At 54.5% G+C, this 20,408-nt stretch overlaps 1 protein-coding gene across 4 annotated transcripts; it reads left to right on the top strand.

The window, feature by feature from the left end:
* The first annotated feature begins 238 nt into the window (after positions 1-238).
* PRRT3 (proline rich transmembrane protein 3) lies at positions 239-19,576 on the top strand. 4 transcript variants are annotated; one of them, XM_028719690.2, is made up of 5 exons: positions 239-465; positions 730-915; positions 3,222-4,511; positions 7,002-7,142; positions 15,864-19,576. In XM_028719690.2, the coding sequence occupies exons 3-5, from the start codon at positions 3,278-3,280 to the stop codon at positions 17,816-17,818; spliced, it is 3,330 nt and encodes a 1,109-aa protein (XP_028575523.2). In that variant the 5' UTR covers positions 239-465; positions 730-915; positions 3,222-3,277; the 3' UTR covers positions 17,819-19,576. The 4 variants fall into 4 exon arrangements, with proteins under 4 accessions (XP_028575523.2, XP_028575524.2, XP_028575522.2 ...); XM_028719691.2 differs by lacking the exon at positions 239-465 and having other exon boundaries at positions 476-915; positions 3,186-4,511; XM_028719689.2 differs by lacking the exon at positions 239-465 and having other exon boundaries at positions 476-915.
* The last annotated feature ends 832 nt before the right edge of the window (positions 19,577-20,408 follow it).

The following is a 20,408-nucleotide window of genomic DNA, read 5'->3' on the forward strand; positions in this document are numbered from 1 at the left end:
AGCCAGATCCTCCGGGAAAGGAAACGCGGAGCAGTGCGCCAGTGCATGTGCAGAGTGCAGAATGACTCACCCGGGAGGGAGGGAGGGATCTGATCCTCCTAAGAACCTATCACATTTTAGGATCTAACATCATTGGACATTGGATCATCACGGCGGGGGTCTGCAAGGAGGGCGCAGCCACGTGGTGGGGGGCAAGGGCGCAGTGGGGCGGGAAGAGTTTGGTGGGTGGGGGGAGAGGGGGGGCGGAGCGGGCCTTTCTCTCCCTGCTCCCGCTCCGCGATCCTCCAGCCCCATTAGCTGAGCGTCGCTTGCCCGGGCCGGCAGAAGCTGCGCTGGCTGCGTCCCGGGTTTGCTGCTGCCGCTGCACGTGACTGTGCCGCCGCAGCACCTTGGCCTTTTGTGGGGCGCCCTGCTCACCGCCTGCAGCACCTTTGGCTGGGCAAAGTGGAAGAAGCAGGCAAGCAGGTCGGGACACGAGCCACCCGCCGGCCTTCTCCATCCCGGGTGCACGGATCCCTTGGCACCGAGTGCGAATCCTGACACAAGGAGCGGGGAGGGAGGGAGAAGGAGGGGGCAGCGGAGGTTCCTCCTCCTGCTGCGCCCCCTTCCTAATGCATGCTGGCCGAGCTCGATGCTGTGGCTATTTGGGGCTTGCGGGATAAGGGGAGGGAAGAGGCTCTGCTGCTGTTACTGGAGCGCGCCTTGTTGCTTGCTGGGCTTTTTTTGCAGGGTGGTTTCGCTGCTCCCCGCGACGATGCCGGCAAGAGCGGAGCTGGCCGCGGGGGGCACCTGAGCAGAGGAGAAGAGACGACGACGAGGAGGAGGAGCTTTGGGCGCATCTAGGACATCCCACCCTCGGCTCCTGCCCAAGCGATGCGGGGCAGCGCGGGGCAGCGGCGCCAGGAGGAGCCCGAGGTGAGAAACCTGCGCGCGTTTGTACACGAATGTATCTCTGCGTGTTGTGTTTTGTGCATGTCCATCCAGGCTTGGCGGAAGGCGGGGCGGGGGGGGGGGCGTTGGAGGGAAAGAGACGTCCTCCTCCATAGACACCCGGGAGGGCACTCTTCCTGGCACCTGGCAAGGCGTTTAATGGAGGACCATTAAGTTTGGACGCCTGGCACACCCTGCGCATTACTGACCTTGGACGCCGAGACAGCCTGGCAACTCCCCGGCTTGGATGCTGTGTGAGCAAAGAAGCCTTTGCACTGCCCGGTTTTTTGCCCCCCCCCCCCCACCTTTTGCAAAGACCACGCACCCACCTCCAGGCTTATGGTAAGTGTGACTGCCCTGCCAGAAGAATCGCTGGCCATTGAGGATCTCAGTGATGGGACCTGGGAAGCTGCCTTATACTGAATCAGACCGGTGTTGCATCTTCTTCTTCTTTGGCGATCACTCGTAGCCGAGTAAGATTGTCTTCCATAAATACGGTTTTAACAAGTGACTGTGGAGGCCAATTCTGGATCCGGTGTTGCATCTAGCTCAGTATTGTCCACACTGGCTGGCAGCCACTTTGCAGGCACCCCTTTGCAGCCTTTACCTGGAGATGCCAGGATTGAAGCTGGAAACTTTGGCATGCAAAGCAAATGCTCCACCACTGAGCCTGGGCCCTTCCCCAAGAGCACCCAGACTGGGGGCAGATTTGCATGAAGAACCCCAGGCTGAGGTGTGTGTGTTGTGTTCCCTTGTGCAGCATTTGTGCGTTCTTGAGCTCACGGGGAGGGGGGGGGAAATGCCTATTCTGAGAGGCTGGATCCCTCGGCTGCTTGGTAGGATGTTAATGGGATGGCAGCATGAAGCACATGACAGGGAGGTGGGTGAATTGTTGGGAGATGTGCAGCCTGGTGTTTTTATCACCATCGTGGTTATAACACTTGTCTTGCAGCAAATCAATGCGGTGGGCATTTATTGCTCCCATTTTACAGCGCGGAGTAACTGAGGCTGAGAGGCAGAAACTTGCTCAGCGTCTGTGCAGTGAGACTTTGATTTAAAAGTGGGAATTTGGAGTCAGGTTCTGCTCTCTGCCTGTTGGGCCATGCTGCCTTTGTTATATATCAATGGCTCGTGATAGCTAGTGGATAGGGTGCTGCAGTGTGGTGAAAAACTCTTTTGGGATACTCAAGTGCCTTTTACCAAGGTATGGTGGTTTGGGTTGCCTCAGGTTGGACACGAATACAAGGCATTCCAAATCATGCAGCTCTTGGCTGCCGGGCCTGGGAAGGGTTAAAGTGCTGCAGGATTCCTGGCTCCAATCAGGGGTGCAGGGATCAGCTAGCTTGGTCTGAGCATCCCCATCCTCAAGCTGCAATAGACCGGGAGCCAGGCGCCCAAGGTGAACTTGCATGAGCTGCAGGGAGTAGGTGCTCTGCAGGGCTGAGGTATGGAGTCACACAGCTCCTGGGATGTGGTTTGCTTTTGTAGGCCAGCTGATCACCTGCATTTTCAGAGAGGTATGCCTTGCAGATGGTTCCAGGTTCAGTTCCTGGCAATTCCAGTTAAAGGATCTTAACAAGAGCAGGAAAGGCTTTGGTAGCCCTGGAGCGCTGCTGCCTGCTGGGGTGCGCAATATTGGGTTGCATGGACCAGGCAGCTGCTTACATAAACCCTCTCACTCCCTAAGGTTTTGCTATTGTGCCCAAATGGCAACAAGAGAAATAGAAGGTGACTGTAATCCTATAAGGATGTTGCAGGGCATAAGAGCCACCCTGTGTGGCCCTCGCCTTAGAACCCCACCAGCCCCAGAATGATAACTCCATTATTGTCTTTTCAGATGGGGCAGCTGCCTTGCCATGCCTCCTCTGGCTCAAGATGCAGTGGCAAAGCCCAGAGTTGGGAAGGGGGGGGGGGGTTGGCTGCTGCCATCTGAGGTCCCTCCAAACCCGGCAGTGGGAGGGGAGAAGGCGATACACACTGCAGCTGTATGCCGGAGAAGGGAGAGACAAGTTGCCTATACATGTGACTTCAGCTTCATGTTTGCATCCATGTGCCATGCACAGCTGCTCACTCATGCTCGCCTGCAGCTCTCCGTACACCCAGCTTGGCGTTCCGTTCATGTTGCTGCTTTTGTTTCCCGTGGCAGCGGTCTCCTGGCTTAACCCCGCTTTGCTCATCGCAGCCGTTTGTCACCAAACTCACCCACTTGCTTCCCTTTCTGTCGTTTTTTTGTTCCCATTCCTCACTTGCGACAGCCAGCCGCCTTCCTCACCCATGTCGCTGTCCCGCAGGGTGAAGCCTGAGAAGTTGTGACGACGCTGGATGCGGGCCACCTCACGTCGCAGCAATGGCCTCCGTGGGACTCTTCCTAGCCTGGAGCCTGCTGCTGCCGGCCCTGCAACAGGCGTCCCGCCTCCCCACCCCAAACAACCCCACCTGGGGCCCTCCTTTGAGCTCTGCCCCACGGCTGCCTCCGCTGAATGGACCCTCCCAAGAGCGTCTCCCAAGCATATCGCCAACCCGTTCAGACCCCTTTGCCCACGACATCTCTAGCGGCGATGGGGAGCCGGGCAGTGAGATTTGGGACGGGGCAAATCCCACAAGCCGTCCTGGGACTCCAATACCCCGGGTGCCCTTTGACTTCCCTCCGGTGACCCGTTCTGGCTTGGGGACACCTGCTAGGGCTTCTGAAGTAAGCTCGGCTCCCCACCTAACCGTGCAGGGTCTTCCTCAGGCGGGGGGCTTCACTCTGTCAACAGTGGGGCTTTCTAGCGTTCAAACAGAGCCTGAGGCGACCACTGGCCATGCACCTGTGGAAATAAGCCCAGAGCAGGGAATTAATGGGACTTCTCTCTCAGTCCCTGGTGCTGCAAGCGTGGCCACTCCTGGGATGGCCTCCCTGCCAACCTCATCCGGGGTCGAGGCCTCGGATTTACCTGCCTCCCAGGACGAGACCACACACAGCCGCCACCAGGCGGTGCTCAAAGATATCTCCATGGCAACCACACTAGGCCCCAAGCCTACTGTGTCCACCATCCCCTTGGTGACATTACCTGCTGGCGGGTCCCACGTAAAGTGGATGGCGACCGAACGCACCGGCCCGAGGGGCGATAGCGCCGTGGGGCAGCTGGGAAGCGGGGGTCCGCAGCAGGAGCTGGTGGGCCCAAACCAGACCACCGTCAAATACATGGCTTCGTACAGGAGCACACAGGCTTATGGGGGCCCTCAGGGACGGGGGGAGCTCTCCACCACTCCTTTTAGGCCCACACAGGCGGCTGGATACACCCAGAGCCCCCTTGGGCCAGGGAGGGACACTGTTGCTTCTGTCTCCCGGGCTGGTACAGCCATCCCACTGGATGGGACCCTGGCCTCCGCAAGCCCCCCTCAGCCAGCCTCAGAGGTCTTCCCGAACCCTTCCACCTCTTCACCGGCAGGGGACATGGCAGGGACGCCCCAGGGGCCAGTTACGCACCAAGGAAGCACCCATTGGAGCCTGATTGTCCACACAACGCAGCAGCCAGGACTTTGGGAAGTGGCCGGAACGGAAAAGACTCAGTCTCTTGGCAGGTCAGCAACCCCAGGTAGGTTTTAGGTTGTTTCTACTTTGGGTTACGGTCTTACTAGCAATACACGCTCCCCCCACCCCTGATTCTGGTCAAACTAATAGCCAAGTGGTTCTCAATTGGTGGTCTGTGGCGGGTGGGGTCCGTGTAACACACCCAGGGGGTTCATCATACCATTCACACAACAAAGATTACCACAGCGATATCAAAATTTTCAAAAGTAGGGGGTTCGTGGCTTTACTTTTGAAAAACGGGGATTCCATAATTCGTAGCTAATTGGGAACCATTGGTAAATAGACCCATTTGCTCTCTCTTAAGGCTACATCATATGCTTAGAGCAGTACGGTACCACTTTAAACAGTCCCAAAGAATTCTGGGAGCTGTAGTTCTATTCAGGGCGCTGAGAGTTGTTAGGAGACCTGTAGTTGCAATTGCAGAGCGGTTTAGCAATCGGTCCCTCTTCCCAGGGAATGCTGGGAATTGTAGCTCTGAGAGGAGAATAGGCAGCGGTGGCAGCGTGGGGGTGTCTCCTGACAACTCTCAGCACCCTGAACTGACTACAGTTCCCAGAATTCTTTGGGGGAAGCAATGACTGCTTAAAGGTAGGGTTGCCATATTTCAAAAAGTTAACTTCCTGACACACGCAAAGTTGTTGAGGGTTTGTTTTGTTTTGTTTTTGGAATAAACCCAAATTGTTGAGCTTTTTGGGAGAAGCCTTCCCCACCAAAAAACAACAACAGTGATTTTAAGTTTTTGGAGCTTTTTCCATTCGTTGCCATACACCTGGGTTTTTCCTGACACTTTCTGTTGCTATCGTTTGCCACTTGCTTTAGGGTGTCCCCATGAGAGTGAATAGGAATTACCATACTGGGGAGGGTTATGCCTATGATAACTGCAGTCGGGGCTGGGATGTAACGTGGCAGAAGTAAGCTGGGCTCTGTAGAGTGGCTGGCATATTATGGGTGGAATCGAGTGAATTGTTTTATTAGTGCAGCGATGGGGGAAGACATTTGGCTGCGAGGGAGGATATATGAAGTAGCAAAGAGCCTGGCAGCGACAGGGAGGAGGTGGCCGGGATATTGTAGCTTTGCTACGGTTGGGTTGGGGTTTAACGCTCCAGGGTGTTTTGTGAAGCAGCAACAGTGGCAGGAAGTAGCATGTTGTCGTTTAGTCGTGTCCGACTCTTCGTGACCCCATGGACCAGAGCACGCCAGGCACTCCTGTCTTCCACGAAAGTAGCATAGCATAGTTTAATATGATTTTTATTTGAGCACTGGGTATATATCGTTACGTGAACCATTGAGACAGTGGCGTAGCGTGGGGGGTGCAGGGGGGGCCGGCCACACCGGGCGCAACATCTGGGGTTAGGGCAAATCCACAGGTTAGGGGGCGCAAATCCACGGGTTAGGGGGCGCAAATTACTTGTCTTGCCCCGGGTGCTGACAACCCATGCTACGCCACTGCATTGAGAGGTTTATTTATTTTACTAAGTGGTCTACACGTTTTGTTGTTAAATAGCTAACATAAATCAACAAAATATTGTTATTGTAAGTTACTTCGGATGCTCACCGCAAGCAGAAAAGTAACAAAACGGTTGTAGCCAGCTATGCTGTACTCAGAGCAGGCCCACTGGAATTAATGGACCAAACTTAGCCATGGCCATCAATTTCAATGAGTCTACTCTTGAGTATGGCTAAGAACCCTTAGCTACTCAGTAAGGTTCTTCTGCTACCTGAAACTCCTATTGGAATCAGTCCTCTTGGGGTCGGATAACTTTCCTCACCTTATAATCTCTTTAGCTACAAAGGGAACATTATTAACATTGAGGAGGGATTTAATTTTTAAAGGTTACCCAGACATTGGATGACAACCTTGAAATTATTAACTATGAGGGCATGTGATTGTTTTCAGACTTTTAAAAAATAATAATTAATCGAATGGTTTTGACTGTTTTGTGTTTGCTGCCCTGAGCTCCTATGAGAGGAATGGCAGGATATGAAAATAATAATAATAATAATAATAATAATAATAATAATAATAATAATAATAATAATAATAATTTATTATTTATACCCCACCCATCTGGCTGAGTTTCCCCAGCCATTCTGGGCAGCTCCCAATCGAGTGTTAAAAACAATACAGCATTAAATATTAAAAACTTCCCTAAACAGGGCTGCCTTCAGATGTCTTTTAACGATAAGATAGCTGCTTATTTCCTTCACATCTGAAGGGAGGGCATTCCACAGGGTGGGTGCCACTACCAAGAAGGCCCTCTGTCTGGTTCCCTGTGACCTCACTTCTCACAGTTAGGGAACCACCAGAAGGCCCTCGGTGCTGGACCTCAGCGTCCGGGCTGAACGATGGGGGTGGAGACGCTCCTTCAGGTATACAGTAATAATAAAAGCAATGCTTCTGGGAGAAAACAAGGCAGCAGTTTGAGCCTGAGCTAGAGCTACCTGTGTAGTTGCTGGATCCATCCAAAGCCTATTCCTCTCTTTTTCTCCCCAGGGATTTTGGGAGCGATCGATATTAACCCCCAACGAGTCCGGGGAGCTGTGATGCCCAAGGTCCCTGTCACGTACGTTGGGTCCTCTACTCCTGGACAGGACACCCTTGTGGTGAGGACCAGCCCAGAAACCAAGCACCCAGGTGAGTGAGAACAGTGCAGTGAGGATGTTTACTAAGAACGTGAAGAAGAGAAGAGGCCTGTTAGATCAGACCATCTAGGCCGCGATCCAGTGGCCTATGCCTGCGTAGCCAAGGCGGTAGACTCCATATGTGGACTCCAACTCTCATCAGTCCCAGCCAACGTGGTCCAACAAGAAGCCCCAAACAGGGCTTGAAGGCATTATGATTCCCTGGCAAGGCTTCCCCCCCGAGATACGCTGCTTCTGAACATGGAGCTTGCTAATAGGGCTCCGCAAATCATCCCTCCATGATCGGCATATCCCGTGGTGCTGAATTCAGGTATGGGTGTCCTTGGAATCCTTCAGAATATCCCTCCCACAGCTGCTATTTGCTTTTTTTAAAAAAGAAAAAGCATGAATAATATAATACACAGTTTGGCCCTAAGTACGCGGGTGGCGCTGTGGGTTAAACCACAGAGCCTAGGACTTGCCGATCAGAAGGTCGGCGGTTCGAATCCCCGCGACGGGGTGAGCTCCCGTTGCTCTGTCCCAGCTCCTGCCAACCTAGCAGTTCGAAAGCATGCCAGTGCAAGTAGATAAATAGGTACCGCTTCGGCAGGAGGGTAAACGGCATTTCCGTGCGCTGCTCTGATTAGCCAGAAGCGGCTTAGTCATGCTGGCCACATGACCCGGAAGCTCCCTCGGCCAATAAAGCGAGATGAGTGCCGCAACCCCAGAGTCGGTCACGACTGGACCTAATGGTCAGGGGTCCCTTTACCTTTACCTTTACATATAACTTCATTTACTCACCTATTTGTCCCCTAGCCCTTTTGCTGTTCCCTTCCTTTCTCCCCCTCCCTCCATAATCTCCCTCCACTTTTAGGGTTCGTAGCTGACAAAGTCACATTCGGAACAGAACCCACAAGTTAGTTGTGGTTAACAACAGGTCCATTTTTAGTATGGCTTGGATGCCACACTTAGGCTGCAAACTTACTTGGGAGTGTGCTCTGTTGATCTCGATGAGATTTGCTTTAAGCAGACATGCATAGGGTTGCACCGTCTCAGTGTAATCCTGTTGGCGTAAAGACCTGCCCTGCCCTCTCTTTTTTGCTTATCTCGCTGTGCAAAGTGCTGTGCACCTTGTCAGTGCTCCATACATAATACATTGCAACAATAGATTGGCTGCGTTATTGAAGGAGGTGGATTGCCTTACTGCTGGGCTTTCGTTTCAGATTTTAAATCCGCCACTGTTGCAAATATGCTGAATTGACTAGCATTAAATTTATTATTGCGTTGCATAATTCATTCTGCTTCTCCTAGACTGTGGGCGGGGGGGGGGGGGGGAGGGACAGTGAGTTATACAGGGCACTCAACGAGTGTCTGGGTGGCCGAGCAGCCTTAAGACTCAAGGCTTTGTCCTGCTCCCTGAATAGAGACGCAGATTCAAATCCTGATTCTGACACAGCTCCGTGTTAAACTGTCCTGGGTTTAGGCTAAGGGTGGCTGTTGAGCTCTAAACACAACAACCCAGCTGGCACGGTTAATGGTCAGGGATGTGTAGCTCAGCAAAACCTGGAGGTCCACAGGTTCCTCATCTTCAAAGTGGACAGTCCAGGCCCAAGTAGGTCTATCTCAGTATAAGGTAGCTTTGAATGTCTGAAGCTGCATTCCTTCTCCATTCTCTGTTCTGCCTTCTGCCCATTCAGCAAATTCTCTGGCATTTATTTGAGCTCTCGCCTGGCGCTGCCCAAACACACTGCCAGCAATATTTGCAGCCGCAAACTTTAAAAACAAAAAAGTGGAGATTGAAAGCCAGTGTGGTGTAGTGGTTAAGAGCGGTAGTCTGCTAATCTGGGGAACCGGGTTCGCGTCTCCGCTCCTCCACTTGCAGCTGCTGGGTGACCTTGGGCCAGTCATACTTCCTGGAAGTCTCTCAGCCCCACTCACCTCACAGAGTGTTTGTTGTGGGGGAGGAAGGGAAAGGAGAATGTTAGCCGCTTTGAGACTCCTTAAAGGGAGTGAAAGGCGGGATATCAAATCCAAACTCTTCTTCTTCTTCTTCTGCAGCCGGTATCCCCTTCCGCAGCCTTTCACGAGCTCTGCAAAACGGTGGCAATTAAACCCACAACCCTGCTCACCCTGTGTAACTTGGCTTGCTCGCTTGAGCCATCTCAGACAATTTGCTTCGCAAATTTGTCTTCTGATAATGGTACACAGTGGCGTGTAAGGACAAAAGCAAATACTTAACCAGCAGTTCCGCCTTATTAAGGGTCCCAGCCTGGGTGGGGAGGCAGGGGGCGCGAGACAATTATTATATATATCTCAATTATTTCCAGTAGTCTCTCCCCTGTAGAATGGGAATGGTCTTCGCTTTGGGCAGTAAAATTGGCTCACGTGACCTTTCAGCACCATACTTAGACAGATGTGGGTTCGTGTTCATGGTCACCAGTCCCACCAGAAGGAAGGTGCTTGGAAGCGAACCTTTGACTGCATTCAAAAAGTACAGGGTGCTTAGGGGTGCAGGATGCTGGAACCCATCGAGACATACAGCTGTGTGGTCAGTTCAGGGGCAGAGTAGCAAGGCACACACGCTCCCCCCTTGGAATCCCCTCCATACCCAGGGACAAAGGCTGATACCCATTTAGAGCCTCGATTTGGAATTCTGCCCCAGATGCCCAGGGAGGATTTGGGTGGACCGGGAAGAAGCAAGGCTGCCGTGTGAGGGACCTAGTTCTGCCCTAAATGGATTGTTCCATAGGCAGCGGGGGGTGCTGGTTATATCTGAGCTCGGTGCCATTTCTAATCAGGATAATCTCCGGACCCGATTAGCGCTAACTACGCAAGCTTGGCTGTCCTCCTCGCTAGCTGCTCCTTCCCGGGGCATATCTCTGCGAAGACGAGGCAGGATGGGTGCTCTTGCCCCTGAGCTATTTCGTTCCCTCCTCTAGGCCTCGGGTCCCTGAGCCCACAACACGTTATCAGAGAGGATCGCGCTTTTCCCTAGGGCAGGACCATAACTTGGCCCCAGGTTTGATCTCCAGCAAAGCTGGGAGAAACTCTGGGTAGCCACTGCCAGTCAGTGTAGACAATACTGATGTAGAGGTAAAAAAAGGTAAAGGACCTGTGGACAGTTAAGTCCAGTCAAAGGCGACTCTGGGGTTGTGGCGCTCATCTCGCTTTCAGGCTGAGGGAGCTGGCATTTGTCCACAGACAGCTTTCCGGGTCGTGTGGCCAGCAGGACTAAACCACTTCTGGTGCAACGGGACACCATGACAAGAGCCAGAGTGCACGGAAACGCCGTTTACCTTCCTGCTGCAGTGGTACCTGCTTATCTACTTGCATTGGTGTGCTTTCAAAATGCTAGGTTGGCAGGAGCTGGGACAGAGCAACGGGAGCTCACCCTGTAGCGGGGATTCAAACTGCCGACCTTCCAATTGGCAAGCCCAAGAGGCTCAGTGGTTTAGACCAGTGTTTCCCAACCACTGTTCCGCGGCACACTAGTGTGCCGCGAGATGTTGCCTGGTGTGCCGCGGGAAAAATTAAAAAATTGAAAGATTTTTTTTTAAAAGTCAAATTTTCGATTGGGGCGCCGTCACTAGATGACCCCTGGGGTTCCCTCCCTCCCTCCCGCTCTGCGCCTCCCTCCTCCTCCTCCTCCTCGGAGGCCCTTACTGGCTCTCGGCCAAGGCTTGGCGGCTGCCACTCACTCACTCGCTCGCCCACCCGTCCCTCCACCCCTGCACCCGGCCTCTCCCCCTCCGTCCCCGGCGCGGGGGCTGCCGGGATCCGTAGTCCCCTCGCCCTTGGGCTCCGCGCCCGCGCGGGGTGCGCAAACTACGTTTCCCAGCGTGGCCTGGCGGGCTGGGCGTTTTGTTTGAAGCGCTCTTCTCCCGGCCATGGAATGAGCGCGGCGGCGGCCGGGCGGGCAGGGGCTCTTCCGCGCAGACCCCGCGCAGCCTGCCTGCGCCCCCCGGAGATCGGGCGGCAGGATGGAGCCCGGGGATCCCCGCGGAGGCGGAGCGGCGGAGGCGGAGGCTGCCCCCCAGGTAGGGCTGCGTCGGGGTTTTTTTATTTTTGCAATGCTGCATCCGCGCCGGAGGGGACGCATCGGACCGCGGGGAGACCCCTTGACGGGCGTGCAAGGCAATGCATGCGTGCAGGCGTTGCATGGAGTGCAGTGCAATGCAATGGCAACGCGGCGCCCTGCATGCATGCATGCAACTTCCACCGGCGCTCCGGACTTGGCAGGTGAGGGGGGTCCCCAGTGGGCGGCAGAGAGAGCCGGGAGGGCGAAGGGGAGCCGGGGGGGAGCAGCGCTGCTCCCTGAGCCGAGCCCGGGGGAAAACTTCGGCGTCGTTGCGCCGGGTGTTGGAAGCGGAGGCTGGCGGGGGCCCCTCACCTGCAAAACCTGGTCGCCTCTCATATATTTTGTGCATTGCATTCATCGCCCGCTTTCTCCTCCAAGGAGCTCCCGGGGGCGCGCGTGGTTCTCCCCGTGTTATCCTCGCAACAACAGCCCTGCGAGGTGGGTCAGGCGAGTGGCCCAAGGGAGCACCCAGGGATTGTCCTGGCCAGGTGGGGTGATTTGAACCCTGCTCTCTGCCCGGTCTTCGTCCTCATTTAGCCCCCACATGTGCATGACTGTGCATGACTGAGGTTTTCCCCCCTCGTCTTGGCTATGGTGTGAGTCTGTGCTGTTAATTAATGGGGTTCTGCCTTCGGAGAAGATGAGCCAGCCCTCAAGGAGGTGATTATGTAATTTGCTAGCAATTCATGTCCCTCCCGGCGTGACGCTGCGCGCTGACGTCACGGGGCTGTAATGGTGGTGTGCCTCGAGATTTTTTTCATGAAACAAGTGTGCCTTTGCCCAAAAAAGGTTGGGAAACACTGGTTTAGACCACAGTGCCACCCGCGCCCCTACTGATGTAGAAGGACCTGACTTAGGAAGTTCCCACCTCCCCCTTGCTCACCCACTTTCTTTTCTTCCCTTGGGCTCAGCAGAAGAGTGCAATAGTAGGCCACACTTTTCTCCTGAAGCCAAGGCGATCCAGCACCACTGCCCCCATCGTTTTTTGTGACAAATGGTGATTTGACACCTTCCCACGCAGACACCCTCCCCCCCCTTCCTGCTGGGCAGTTTCTGTATTTGGCACAGTTTTTGCCTCCCTATCCCCTGATCTCACCCCCACTCCCCAGTTCCCCTCTGCTTTTCTGATCCACTCACGCCTGGATCAGTTCCAGCAAATTGGGGAGTGGATGGCAGGCAAAAGACAGCGAAGAAGCTCTGGCTGCCTTGTCTCTCACTTGCAGTGGAAGATTTAAAGGTGCATGGATGTTCTCCAGATTGCAACCCAGCAGATTCCACCCCCTCAAAAAAAAAAATCTGCCATTAGGTGGTACACATTCAGACTCATTGACTTCAGAAATAGGGTGGAACTGAGACCTGTGGGCATATAAATTCAATAAAATAAATAAAATTAAAAATTACTACGTCATCCTTCTGGTGGTTCCCTCACTACAAGAAGCAAAGCTACAGGGAACCAGGCAGAGGGCCTTCTCGGTAGTGGCTCCCACCCTGTGGAACGCCCTCCCATCAGATGTCAAAGAGATAAACAACTACCTGACATTTAGAAGACATCTGAAGGCAGCCCTGTTCAGGGAAGTTTTTAATGTGTGATATTTTAATGTATTTTTGATCTTTGTTGGAAGCCGCCAGAGTGGCTGGGGAGGCCCAGCCAGATGGGCGGGGTATAAATAATAAATTATCATTATCATCATTATCATCATCATGATCAATGGGGAACTGTTGCATTTGCAATTTCTGGATCCTTTGCTTGTTCCCTCCATACTAAGTTGGCTTTAGTGCTTCTCGTTTCAGAATTTCCACTATGCTCAGCATAATCCCTGTAAAACAGACGCACCTTAGGGACGGAGGAAGCTGCCTACTGAGTCAGACCGTTTGCTCCATCTAGCTCAGCATTTTCTTCGGCGACTGGGTTTCAGGCAGGGGATCTTCTCAGCCCTTCCTGGGGACGCCAGGGATTGAATCTGGGAGCGTTTGGCAGGATGAGAGGGTGCTCTGCTGCTGAGCCTTTCTCCACTTAGCCCATATAGCTTGTCAGTTGTTTACAACAGTAGGCTTCTCTGCATGTGGCCCGGCCTGAAGCTTCTTCACTTCCCTCCTGTGTAACTCAGAAAAACAAAGTCCCTCCACAGTCATTCCTGGATCCCTAGCGCATATCCTCCAGGCTTATCTCAGCGGTGGCCTCTTAGCTTGCCTTACCAGTTCTGAACAATCTACTGAGTCTTCCTTAATCACCCCCTCCCCTCCCCTCCCCTCCTCTGGGCTCATCTTCAGGCTGAAAAATTACCAGTTATTACAATCGGGAGAGCTGCAGTGTGTGGTATGCCAGCCCCGGCCGAGCTATTTTCTAGGATACAGTCATACCTCGCGTTGCGAACGTGATCCGTGCGGGAGGCACGTTCGCAACCCGCAGCTGAAGTGCTGCGTCTGTGCACGTATGCGATTTGGAACTTCTGCGCATGCACGTGATGTCATTTTGCGCTTCTGCGTATGCATGAGTGCCGAAACCTGGAATTAACCCATTCCGGTACTTCCAGGTTCGGCGTGGTCCGCAACCCGAAAACGCGCAACCCGCAGCGATCGTAACCCGAGGTATGACTGTACTCCATCCCAGTTTTCAGTTCCTCACTCCCAACAGTTAGCATTTTCGATCACTGAGTGTGTTCAGTCCCCATTGGGCCGGTTTTGGAGTTTACCACCAACCACCACTGCTTAGGGTTATTTCTCCTAAATACAGTGGTACCTCGGGTTAAGTACTTAATTCGTTCCAGAGGTCCGTTCTTAACCTGAAACTGTTCTTAACCTGAAGCACCACTTTAGCTGATGGGGCCTCCTGCTGCTGCCGCGCCGCCGGAACACGATTTCTGTTCTTATCCTGAAGCAAAGTTCTTAACCTGAAGCACTATTTCTGGGTTAGCGGAGTGTGTAACCTGAAGCATATGTAACCTGAGGTACCACTGTACCTTTTTGTGCGCATTTGCAAACCCTGGGGTCCCCCCAGTCAGGCTTGACATCTCCCCATTGTATGCGGACGGTGCGTCATTTTCTCTACCAAAGGACCCACGCTTGGAGAGCTGTGTCGGTCAGTCACGAGCATAAATGATTGCCGGTTATGGTTGCCCTGCTTCCTGCATGCCAGCGTTGCTTGTCTCTCGCTCACTCTGCTGAATCTTGCCAGGTGGCAGGATGGTGAAGCGGGAGGAGGGTAATGAATGGGTCAGGCCACCCACCTGCTGTCGGGAAGGCCCCCTGGAGCAGATGGCAGAGGGAGCTGCTCCTTAATTTGGCTGCTGTCGCCTCCAGCTCGGGAGAGGAATAAATAGTCATCTCGTGCCCCCCCCCCCAGCATAGATGACTCAGTAGCAGAGCGCATGCCGGGCATGCCGAAGGGCAAAGCTTGCGATCCCTGGCATGTCTAGTAGTTAAAGCATATCGGGAAAGATATCTCTCTCGGGCTGAGACCTGGGGGAGAGCAGTCGGTGGGGATAGCAAGGCCAGTCGATCCAAAACTGTGTGTCATTTGAGAGAACTGCTCATTTTGCTACAGTGAACCAATCCATTAAATGCTCCTGGGGCAGAAAGTGGGATTTAATAGCATTGCAACCGGCGGGGTGTGTGTGTATCGTTGAGTAGGGAAGAGGTCTGAAGTCTTAGCAAGAGTAGTGAATAATCCTGGCAACTCCAGCAGGGTTTGGAGAGACTCCTGCCCAAAATCCTGGAGCGCTGCTGCCGGTCAGTGCAAACAATACTGAACTAGATGGACCGGACGTCCGACTCAGTATGCGTGCTCCTATGTAATCTGTGCTTTAAAAAAACCCCAAGAACTACGACAAAATCTGCAGCCAGGTTCCGCACATTATGCGCACAGCATGCAAATGAAGCAGAGTAGCAATCTTTGGCTATTTTTACATCCTATAATCTGCTTTTATTAGTCCTGCAGAGAGACAGGGGCGGAACTATGCGCAGCATCAGAGCCTTTCCAAGACTTGAAATCTGATTTGATCCTCCCCTCCGGCTTCTGAGACTTCACAATGCATCCTTTGCCCACATGCTTTCAACCGTACTGGGAAGAGGGAACCTCGTACTTGCTACTCCTTTTTCTCTCTCCTTGATGAAAATGTCGGTTCTGGACAGAGCCGGATGTATGCATGTCATAATAATGATTTAACAAAGGAACAAAAATGCAGGTTTTCCATTGCATAAAGGTAAAAGGTAAAGGTACCCCTGCCCGTACGGGCCAGTCTTGACAGACTCTAGGGTTGTGCGCCCATCTCACTTAAGAGGCCGGGGGCCAGCGCTGTCCAGAGACACTTCCAGGTCACGTGGCCAGCGTGACAAAGCCGCATCTGGCGAGCCAGAGCCGCACACGGAAACGCCGTTTACCTTCCCGCCAGTAAGCGGTCCCTATGTATCTACTTGCACCCGGGGGTGCTTTCGAACTGCTAGGTTGGCAGGCGCTGGGACCAAACAACGGGAGCACACCCCGCTGCGGGGATTCGAACCGCCAACCTTTCGATCGGCAAGCCCTAGGCGCTGAGGCTTTTACCCACAGCGCCACCCGCGTCCCTTTTTTTCCATTGCATATATTTCTGCAAAAATGGTCTTTTCGGAGACTTCCTTCCTGACCCCCATCGTGCTTTTCTCCATTATTATTTGCAGATGCTTCTGGTACCCGTCCCGCTAAGCGGAGCAGCAGCACCACCACCACCACGTCTGCCCGCCTCCTGGACACCCCCCGCCGTGGCCTGATCCGGGTCACCACCCAGAGAGTCGTTCTGCACCGCCAGCTGGCCCGCCCCCAGCCCAGCCTGCCCACCGTCCTCACTGCCTCCAGCCCGCCTTGCCCCAGCCCTGGCAGCGCTTGCAGCCAGCTGCTGCCTAACCAGACCTTGATCCGCTGGGGGGACCTGGAGCGCACGCTGAGCTTTGCCTGGGCGCTGCACGTCTACGGCTCCGGCGTGCTCTTCCTGCTGCTGAGCCTGCTGAGTCTGGCCTGCCTGGGGGGCTCCCTCGCCTTGCGGGTGGCTCACTTCCCGCACGTCGCGGCTGCCAGCGCCTTGCTGCTGGTCTTTGGGCTGCTGCGCACCACCTTCTTCCTGGCCGACCCCTACGGCGCGAGGGGCCGCCTCCCGGCCACCGCGGTGAGGGTCCTCTACACGGCACCCTTCCCCATGCTGCTCACCACCTTTGCCGTGCTCCTCCTCCGCCTCTTCCGCCAGGCCCGCCTGGAAGTCCTGCCGCCCAAGTGGCAGAGCCTGCCGCTCTGGGCTGCGCTGGGGTCCGTGCAGAGCGCCGCCCTGCTGGCCGCCGACTTGTTCTCCCCTCCGTTGCACCCGGCCGTGCCGGTGGGGCTGCACACCCTGTCCTGCGTCCTCGGCATCTGCCTCCTTCCCTTCACGGCCTTCGTTTACTGGCTGCTGCGGCGCAGCGTGGCCGAGACGGCCGAGGGCACCCCGGAGCCGGGCGTCTGGAGCGGGGCCTGGCTGCTGCTGGCAAGCAGCGGGCTGGCCCTGCCGTGCTGTGGGCTGCAGTTCTACGGGGTGTTGTGGTTCTCGGGCCTTCTGGGCCAGGTGGACCTCTTCAGCTGGGGCTGGTGGTTTGTGCAGTTCTGGTTCCGGATCGTGGAGCTGGTGCTCTCCTTTGTCCTCGTCTCGCTCGCCTGGCAGGCCCTCTGCTGGAGCTACGGCTCGGCCGAGCACTCCTGCTGGGCCAAGCTCCTACGCTACTTCTGCGCTTACCGCAAGGCCGAGGTGCCCGAGTACCCCAACAACTGCTACGACTGGGCCGGAGGCATCCTGGAAAAGGTCCCCAACAACGACATCAGCAAGAACCTGATCCGGAACCCTCCCGGGGGTGGCAGCGGGCGCCTCTGGGCACTCAAGGACAGCAATGAGCTGAGGGCAGCGGGCGTCCGGGGCCCCAGTCCATCACCTGCACGCCCCGTCTACAGCCCCAAGTGCCCCAATGCCGCAGCGGCCATGATGGGCCGCTCCTACACCAGCATCTGCTTTGAGCGGGATTCGGTCCTCTCCCTGGCAGAGCTGGAGTTCCGGCCCCCGTCGCCCATCAACCTGAGCCGCAGCATCGACGAGGCGCTTTTCCGCGAGCACCTGGTGCGAGACTCCATCTTCCTTCGCTCCAGCCTCCACTTCCCTTCGCGCCTGGCCCGCCAGGACTCCTGCTCTTCCCTGCGCGGCGACTGCTCCACGCTCTCCCACACGGCCCAGCCCCTGCTGTCGCGTCCGCGCCGCAGCAGCGACCCCGACTGCCTCTACAGCTTGGCCCGTGCCAGTTCCATGGGCGAGCCGACCACTCAGAGCCGAGGCCTGGCCAGCGAACCTCCGACGGACACCTCCTTCGACAGCTTCTCCCGCACCTCCTTCTCCCGGGCCTCCCTCAAGTTCAGCTGGAACCCCTGGCGCCACGGCCTGTCCTCGCCAGAAAGCCTGCCCCCCGAGGAGCTGCCCAACCAGGCCCAGCTGCTGCCAGACGAACTGCCCCCGGCCCCTTCCAGCAGCGCCCCAAACTCAGAGCGCGAGGCCCGGAAGAGCTTCCTGGCCCTCAGCAAGCAGGTGGATTCTCGCAGCCTCTCGAGCGACACCATTGAACTGTGAAAACAGCTCGGGATCCCGCCCTGCCTGAGGGGCACCGGCCTGGTCCTTAGCGGAGGAGGTGGGAGAAGGCAGCTCTCCCCAGGAAGACTCCCATTTTCCTTTCAAAAAAGCCATGGGGCTCCTTTTGCCCCGACTCGGCCTAGTACGTGCCACTCACCTAGTGGCCCCCAATCCGTAGCTGGGCTCCTCTAGTGTCAGCCACATGATAAATAGTACCGCCAGCCAGCCATCCACTCTGTGACAACCACAAACGTAGCACAAGCCAGTCATCCGTTCCCATGTTCTGTAGTGCCAGGAACTCCCAAGCGCCCGCTCGCCATTTTCTGTAGCCACCTCTGTTTTCCACATGTAGCATATGGGAATGGGAGGCAGGCGGGCACCAGGAACTCTTCCGGCTGCAAGAAGGATGCCGTGTGGGGAGAGAGCAGGGCGGGACGGCACTTCCAGCCTGATAGCTCAGACGGCACTCTCTCCAATCCAGCCCCCAATCCGAAAAGGCTCAGCTTGCCGTTACTGTTTGTGGCAGTGCCCACATTGTGCCATAGAAAGATGCCCTTGGAGGCGAGGCTGAGGGGCAGGACGAGGGCCTGCCGCTGCCATGATGGACCCCCAAGTATTGCTGCAATCTCGGAGCAAGGCAGTGCTGCAGGCCATAGCTCAGTGGTAGAGTCCACCCCAGGCACCTCCAAACTTGGCCCTCCAGCTATTTGGGGACTACAGTTCCCATCATCCCTGGCCACTGGTCCTGGTAGCTAGGGATGATGGGAGTTGTAGTCACAAAACAGCTGAAGGGCTGAGTTTGGGGGTGCCTGGTCTACCTTCTGCATGCAAACGGTCCCACATTCAGTTGCTAGGTCTCTTGCACTAAAAAGGATCTTGCACTAAAAAGAGCTGGGAAAGGATTTCTGCCGGGGGCGTGCCAGTTGTAGCAGTTACGAATGAGCTCAGTACAGCAATATTCTGAGTCTGCAGCAGCGGCTCATGCTATAAATCATTCCGCGAGCTGAATTTTTTCTGGCTCGACATCCATAGCCCAAGCCACAGTGACCGATTTGTAGATGTTGGGAAAGGTACAGTGCAATCCTGTGCAGGTCTACTCAGAAGTAATCACCCACCTACTGAGTCTCGTTAGAATTGCTCCCAGGTAAGTGTGCATAGGATTGCAGCCTTAATCTAGGTCTCATGGCTGCTGTGGAAAAGGTGGAGATCCATGCAGCTGGTTTCTTTCCCATTAGCAAAACCAGAGGAGGAGAACATCTCCCATCTCTCTCCCCCCAGGCACATGGCTGGGTTATGCTTCAATATGCTAGACTGGGGGGGGGGGCTTTTATTTCTTAGCTTTTTTGAGCCCCCGATCTTCCTCCATGACCCTCTGCCCGTGTCTGATGTAGTCTACATGCGCCCGTGCTCTCCATCCCTTGTGTCTTTTTTTATAAAAATAATAATAATCAAAGTTTGCTAGAGTTTGACTGAAACTCAGAACTTGGCCTGGAGTTGTGCGGGGGGGTGGAAACGGGAGGACAGATGTTGCAGGACGAGCTTGAAATTCACACGGGAATGCTGCTTTGTCAGATTGGAGCGAATAGCACAATTTTGCAACTTGCCTGGCAGCTTACCTCTCCCCCTGACAGGGGAATGAAAGGATGGAACTGTCCGGATCTGCGGTTGGACAGGGGTACTGTCGAATGTCCATGTGGTCTGTTTGTGCCAAAAAGGAAAAAAAAAATATGAAAAAATAAAGCTGTCGGAGAATGTTTACCCTGGCTTCGGATATAGTTTCTTGCCAAGTTCTGTGGGACTCGGAGGGGTTACAAAACACACCTCCTTTGTGAGGGAAGAGCGAAGAAGGCCTGTGAGGATGGAGCTCTGAGGGAAAGCACATGCAGACAGTGGAAGCTGGTCCACTAAGGCGCGTGACCGCTCCGCTGTGTCTCCTTCAAGGGGTGGAGTTGCCTGTCAGCGTCTTCCTCCTTAGCCTCAGTGTTGCCCTTGTAGAACTCAGCCCGCCATTGGCTCTGGCACCACCTACTTTTTATAAAAAAATGTTTTTTAATTAATATTTTCCATAAAACAACAAAACTGCAGTTACCAAAGGTACAAAGCAAAGAAGAAGAAAAAGGAAAGAAAGGGACAACTGAGAGAGAAGTGAGAGAGAAAAAGAAAGAAGGCATCAGAAAATAAACATTAGCAAAAATTACAGAAGATGAACTTCCATTTTCTCATCTGCCAGTTACATTAAAAAAATAATAATAGAATATTGTTACAGTGGTACCTCAGGTTAGGAACTTAATTTGTTCCAGAGGTCCGTTCTTAACTTGAAACCATCCTTAACCTGAGGTACTATTTCTGGGTTAGCGGAGTCTGTAACCTGAAGCGTCTGTAACACGAGGTACCACTGTATTGAAAACCTTCAGTCGATGCAAACGTCTATCTACTCCACTTTCTGTTAAAACAGTATTTCCTCCAAGTTAAGGTGTCTCAGAATTACCTATGCTCTGGAGCCACCTAATTTTAACCCTACCTTCTGCCCCAACAGCCCCAATGGGCTCCAGCCATAACAGCCCTATCATAGTCTTTGAATTTGAAAGCC

This window comes from Podarcis muralis, chromosome 2, assembly GCF_964188315.1.
Source record: "Podarcis muralis chromosome 2, rPodMur119.hap1.1, whole genome shotgun sequence".
NCBI classification, from domain to species: domain Eukaryota; kingdom Metazoa; phylum Chordata; class Lepidosauria; order Squamata; family Lacertidae; genus Podarcis; species Podarcis muralis.